Source organism: Pinus tabuliformis, chromosome 8 (genome assembly GCF_031772625.1).
Source record: "Pinus tabuliformis cultivar Carrire ecotype Pingquan chromosome 8, CPIR1, whole genome shotgun sequence".
Classification (NCBI taxonomy): domain Eukaryota; kingdom Viridiplantae; phylum Streptophyta; class Pinopsida; order Pinales; family Pinaceae; genus Pinus; species Pinus tabuliformis.
In genome coordinates, this window is record NC_142294.1 from 1421389773 (window position 1) to 1421396430 (window position 6658).

At 46.6% G+C, this 6658-nt stretch overlaps 1 protein-coding gene across 1 annotated transcript; it reads right to left on the minus strand.

The window, feature by feature from the left end:
* Positions 1–2072: 2072 nt before the first annotated feature.
* LOC149240919 (uncharacterized) lies at positions 2073–6365 on the minus strand. The gene is made up of 2 exons (XM_089370363.1): positions 5480–6365; positions 2073–5320 (listed from the first exon to the last, which is right to left on the minus strand). Exons 1-2 carry the CDS (start codon positions 6363–6365, stop codon positions 2073–2075), a joined length of 4134 nt encoding a protein of 1377 aa, XP_089226489.1.
* Positions 6366–6658: the final 293 nt, after the last annotated feature.

Here is a 6658-nt window from a genome sequence, read left to right on the forward strand (position 1 = left end):
TATCTGAAAATAATAGCTGTCACATGCATGCAAGCATCAACAAACTATATCTTATTAATTTAACAACTTGTTAAATTAATATAATTGGAATTTACTATGTTAAACTAAGTCAACTGATCCCCCCATTATAGAACTCATCCTTAATTCCTCAATCAGTGGAGCAAATCAAGGGCACATTCCCCAATTAGTGGAGAAATAATTGCATGTTTTCGCAAAGACTTAAATTTTTCTTTTCCTTAACTAATTAACTCATGGAGAATTAATTAATTAATATTACAAACTTTTGGTAAGACAAAAATCGAATTTACTTCCTATAGATAGACCAAGGACTGCTATAAATAGGAAGGGACCCAGAAATGCTATTTTTAGAATATTCTATTTTCAGCAGTTTCACCTCTCACCCAAGGTGGCCAAAATGCTCATTTGCCAAACTACTATTTTTAGAAGTGCTATTTTTAGCAGTTCTATTTTTAGCACTTCCTAAATTTAGCATTTCTTGTTGCACACTTTTCAAGAGTTCACCGTCAATGTTTAATACTAAGGTTCTGAGCATGAAAGTGGTATTGCATATACGATTGACATACATTATAAATCTCATTGACTAAATAAGGGATAGTTATATTAATAGTAAAGCCTTGTGTGTGTGTGTGTGTGTGTGTATATATATATATATATATATATATATTTTTTTTTTTTTCTCAGCAATACTAACTACTAATATATTGATATGTACAGAAAAGACTTTACATCCAAGGAAGCTGGCTGCCCATGGCCATAAGTGGCTCCATGGGTGGCATTGACCGACTCATGAAATTGCCTCGCAGGGCGATTTTAGCAAAAAGAGCAAAATGCATGACACTGAGAGTTTTCCGAGTAACATCGTGATAACCCACGCAGGGGCACCTCAAAACAGACTTGTGACATAAACCATCAGAATGGCCTAAAGACATAGCCATGAGTGGACAAAAAACGAACAGCGACATAAACCAAGTACCAAACACACAACTTCACGCCCACTGCGACTGTGATGTCCGCAAGTAGGACTTAGCTACATGAAGAACACCTACCATAATAAAAAACAGGAAATTGACATTAACGAGACCCCAAAACCCGACATGAGAGGACCCAACCTGGAAAACGGAAGCAAAAGCACAAGAGTGTCGATGGGAGCTAGTCCTCTGACTCTTCCTCCATAATTCTGCTCATGCCCTCTCCTTCTGGAGCACCTTCCCACGTAGCCAATGGACTCTGCGTAGGGGCTGGCTGAATAGGGCCTCGAAATTGGGGGGGAGGCTGAAGACGTTCTCCTCTGGAAGTGCCCGCAACAGTAGACGGCTCCCCCATATGGAGCTTACCCTTGCCTCTCTCGGAGCTGGCCACTGAATTCGACGGCTCCCCCATCGGGAGCTTCCCCTTGCCATGCTCTGTGCTGTCCTCCGCCAGAACCAGTGACGACCCCTCATCATCCTCCGCTGGAATTTTGGTGAAAAGCACAGAGATATGTGCATTAATTCCTTCATTGTCCCCGGAGCTGCCCAGTGAGAAGATAACCGAGCCAAATGCTGGAAGCCTGGGCTCCCCCTCAACAGAACTGCCAACTTCCATGACTTGGCTTGCTGGAATTGGGTTAGCTCCCATTCTTCTGTAACAATAAACACAGCAACAGTGGTGATGAATGTCCGCTGCAGGGGGGCGGGAGGATTCGCTACACCCAGGACCTCTCCTGCAAGGCATTCTTTCGCGCACCATGATGACCACCCGTTCCTCAAACTGTACACCGGAGCACCTATAAAGTATGCGAATCCCTCCCGCAGCTTGCTGCCTCCTAAATGCAACCAGACGGAGCTCCAAAGAGTGTAGACACAGGCCCAGAGGCGCAGGAATGAAGCTAACCTCACCCCAGCTCTCCACCACCCAGTCGAGACATAGACAATTAACAATCCCTGAATTTCCCTCACCGCATTGTGCTTCCATCGCCAGCCAACGCTCGTTCTTATGCTCATTACCAATTCTTGTGAAGTGACCCGCATTGAATGCGTAACTCAGGCTTGCCATCATCTCCAGCGGCTCCATTAAGGATGCCCTGAAGCCTCCTCTATTCCTGCGTTTCGACGGCCTGGGGCATTAAAAGCCCATTCCTCTTCACGTGGCAGCCCGTGCTTGTCATGTGGCACTGCCTTGTCCACTCCGCAGACACCCGCATCCGGGACCATTGCCTCTGCTAGGATTAGGCTATGACACTCCTGGAGTTGCTGCCTGTTAACAATGATATTTGTGTCTCCTGATAAGAGTGAATGATCAATCTCTGTTCCTATGTTAGCAAGGAGATCCGCAACTTTGTTGCCCTCCCGTTTTGTATGTGTGAAGGAGATGGCTCTAAAATTGTTGATCTTCTGTGCTACGTCATTCAACCTTGCCTCGAGTCTCCAACTGGGTGCTACTTTCCTTGCGTTCGAGCCATTCTGAAGTCGGGTGGCCATATTGATAAGAATCTGTGAGTCCCCTTCTACAATTAGGGGTTGTAGGTTGAGAGTCCCTGCTTGCACCAGGCCTTGCCATAGACCTTCCAACTCTGCTGAGTTGTTAGTGTCCCACCCTAAGTTTCCAAAATAGATCCGTGTGGATTTGCCTTCAGAGTCCCTAATTATTCCTCCGTAGCCTGCTGCCCCCGGGTTTCCTTTGGAGGCCCCATCGAAATTTAGCTTGAATGAATTTTTGGGAGGAGCTTCCCATTGACAGTCGTTCTTGTTATTTATGATAGGAGTGTTGCTGTTGAGAGAGTCAGGGGAGAGCTGCAGCTGCCAGTTGTCTAATATGTTGCGCTCGTTATCAGTGGAAGGGAGGTCTTCCTTAGTCCAACCCTGAAGCGCCATGGTCTCTTGAATGTTCTTATGAATCCTGCTCCAGATTTCCTCTGATGGTGAATGCTTGTCTTTGAAGATTCGCTGGTTACGTTCCTTCCAGATGTTCCAGAGGACGATTCCCGGAACAATGTTCCATAGATGGTTAAGGATTTTGCAGTTGAAGGGCTGCATTGGCCAGAGTCTTAAGGAATTGACGATGTCGCCCTCTCCCCTGCAACTTTTTTGACATCGGAAACTGACCTTGTCCCATAGTAGCTTGGCCAAGGGGCATGTGTCTAGGAGATGATTGAGAGTTTCTTCATTTTGAGAGCAATTCATACAGATCGAGGGGCCATAAAAGTTCCGCTTCCTTAGCTTGTCCCAGGTGAGTATTTTTTTGTGACTTACCAGCCAAAGAAAGCAGGCGATTTTTGGCCAAGGTCCCAGCTTCCAAATCTTGCTCCACACAGGGTCAGGGGGAGAGGGAAAGTTACATAACAACCTGTAGGCTTCTGAAGTGGTGTAAGCCCCCTTAGGTAGGTATCCCCACCTGAGAATATCCCTGCCATTATCCTGCCTTATTCTTCTTTTTTTAAGTTCAATCATGAGCTCTTCTTGCTGCTGTGTACCTGCATGGTGGAGGATTAGGTCGCTCCTTTTCCATTTCCTAAAATTGTGCTCCATCTCTGAGGCCCAGAATTGATGAACAGTTTCTTGCTGTTGGTTTGGCTCATCGGGTATTAGCTCCGGGTGAAGAATATCTTGGAGTTTGGGCTGTTGGTTCCAGGCATCAGTCCAAAATCTCGCAGTGCGCCCGTTTCTTATTTCCCAGAAGCTGTGCTTCTGAATAAGCTGGTGGTGTTGCTTGGCCGCATTCCATATTGTGGAACCGTTTTCAGTGGGAATGAAACGGATGAGCTCCTCTTGAGGACGACCTCCGGCATACTTGGCTGTCCATATTTTCCCCCATGGCTTATCTGGACTAGTGATCCATTGCCACCAGATCTTGGCGTTCATGATGGAGTTGCTGTGTTCCGGATCCCTTAATCCAATAGCGCCCTTTTCTTTGGGCATGCAAACATTGGACCATTTTACCAAGGCCCATTTGCGATTTGTAGCTGCGCTACTCCATAGAAAGTTGCGCTGTAGGTTTCTTATGCATTTTAAAACCCATTTAGGCGCAGCTAAAATAGAAAACAAGTACAGAGGCATAGCCTGCAAGACCGATTTGATGAGGACGATTCGGCTTGCTAAATTAAGGGATCTGTACGTCCAGTGATTGAGACGATTTTCCAATTTCTCGAGAAGGGATCGCCAAGCAGGTTGCTTGAGGGCTGAAGCCGAGAGGGGAGCACCCAGGTATTTAGAGGGCAGAGAGGCCACTGGGAACCCCAAGATGCGAGAAACGGCAGTTTTGACTGAGGGCGGCGTATGGAAGAAAAAAATCTGAGATTTAGCGCAATTGATGTGCATGCCAGAGGCCTCCGAGAAATCTTGAAGGAGGGATTTTAGACGGTGGGCTTCTTGGGCAGAGGGATACCCAAAAAGCATCGTGTCGTCGACAAACTGATGGTGGGAGGTGGCTGGGGAGTTATGCACAGAGATGCCTTTGATCTGATGTGAGAGGAGGGCTTGCTTGATGTGCCGCCCTAACCCTTCTGCCATAAGGACGAAGAGAAAGGGGGAGAGGGGATCTCCTTGGCGAATACCTCTAGAGGGATTAAAGGGGCGGGAGGGGATGCCATTGACGAGAATAGAGAAATGAGTGGAGGTAATCATGTTCAGAATCCAACGGATCCAAGGAGAGCAGAAACCATAAGCTTTTAGCATCTCATGAATGTAATTCCAGCTTAATTTGTCGAATGCCTTGGAGAGGTCGAGTTTGAGAAGCATACCTGATTGCTTTGAATGCTTGAGGGAGTGAATAATTTCGTGAGAGAGCAGGATGCCATCCATTATGTGCCTTCCTTCCACGTACCCTGACTGTTCCGGGGAGATGAGCCCAGGAAGAAGAGGTTTCAGACGGTTTGCTATGACTTTTGAAATTACTTTGTATATAACATTGCAAAGCGCAATGGGCCTGAATTTTTCCGGGGTAATGGAGTCCTCCTCCTTGGGGATGAGAGTTATAAAGGTAGCATTGAGAGAGGGCAAGAGCCAGCGCATAGCCCTAGATTCTTCAACTATCTGCCAGACCTCCTCCTTTAACATGTCCCAGAAAGAGTGGAAGAAGGTGGTTGAAAAACCGTCTGGCCCCGGGGCCTTACCCTCCTTAAGCTGCTTCATTGCATCATCCACTTCCTGAGGTAGAATGGGGCGCATTAGGAGTTCGTTTTGTTCCTCCGTGATGATTTTTGGAATGTTGCTCGTGATTTTTTGAATGGCCTGTCGCCGATCTTCTTTTCCATCCTGATGAATCTGCTTGAAGTGGTTTAGGAGTTCCTCTTCAATCCCCTCATGGGTTTCCACTCTTTCCCCTGACTGTTTTTGGATGAAGGGGATGTTGTTGTGGATTCTTCTTTGCACCGTAGTTCTGTGGAAGAATTTAGTGTTACGCTCACCCTCCTTCAGCCATCTGACCCTTGACTTTTGTTTCCAATAAATCTCTTCCTGCTTTCTTCTGTTGTCCAGCTGACTATGTATGAGGCGTTCCTGCTCCAAACTGGCTTCAGTGTGCCCTTCCATTATAACCCTTTGGTGAAGAGTCTCCAGGTCCTGAGTGAGCTTTTGCTGCGCTTGGAAAATGTTGCCGAAGATTTCCTTGTTCCATCGTTTCAGGTGATTTTTAAGAAAACGAAGCTTTTGCTGGAATTGGAACATCTTAGATCCTTCAGGGGGGGTGAAGGCGGCCCAAGTGGTTCTCACAAAATTCTTGAAAGTGGGATGCGTGAGCCAAAAACCTTCAAAACGAAAGGGGCGTTTGGTTATGTTACCTGGCCGTTGCCATTGAAGTGCTATTGGCCAGTGGTCCGATCCAGAGTGAGCAAGGATGGCTGTTGAAATGTCCCCTCCTAGGTGGACTGCATTGTCAGAGAGGAGGAAGCGGTCCAATTTTGAGGCGATTTGATATTTGCCTGACCTTCGATTACTCCACGTAAAGGTGCCGTTACAGAACGACATGTCTATGAGGGAGGTTGCCTGAATGAAGTCCCGGAAGTGACAGTCTTCATGCTCCAATCTGCGCCTGCCTCCCAGCTTCTCGTCAGTATTCGTTATCATGTTGAAGTCCCCTGCAACCATCCAAAGCGGGTATCTTCTGCTATTACTGAGGGCTTCAATTGTATCAAGAAGAGCTATCTTGCTTCCCGAATCTTGTGGGAAGTAGACATTTGACAAGTTACCATAAACATTGGTACCCAAGATGTGAAAGGTCGCCTGAATAAGGTGATGCGTTGCGTGAAAGTCGGAGAGGGATACCGCCTGCGTATTCCAAGCAATTGCCAGACCCCCAGAGGCTCCTGAGGCATCTACAGCTACCGATCTACAACCAGGCCAGGCTTTCGAAAGAATGCTACCTAGCATTGTACTGTTACACTTTGTTTCTTGGAGAAAGCACATTTGTGGTTTTTCCTTTCTGATCATATGTTTTAACATCCTAAGTTTTCCGGGGCTGTTGAGCCCTCTTATGTTCCATGAAACCAGCTTCATCATTAACCGTTGATGGAGGGTTTGTAGTACTTTGTCAGCTGTGCACATCTGCCTGAATCCACCAGGATCTTCCCAATCTCTATTGTCCTTTGCAAATCTGTCTTTCTGCCTCTCTTCTTTGGATTTTTTGAGTGCAGACTTCCGTCCCATTGGCTGCCTGATTGTAT

What these genes read in the sequence shown, in the direction of transcription:
- LOC149240919 (XM_089370363.1), bottom strand. Translation starts at nt 6,365, where the DNA reads ATGCTAGGTAGCATTCTTTCGAAAGCCTGGCCTGGTTGTAGATCGGTA. An exon ending in GCAGGAACGCCTCATACATA is followed by an intron (nt 5,321 to 5,479) that starts GTCAGCTGGACA and finishes AAAAACAGTCAG; the next exon opens with GGGAAAGAGTGGAAACCCAT.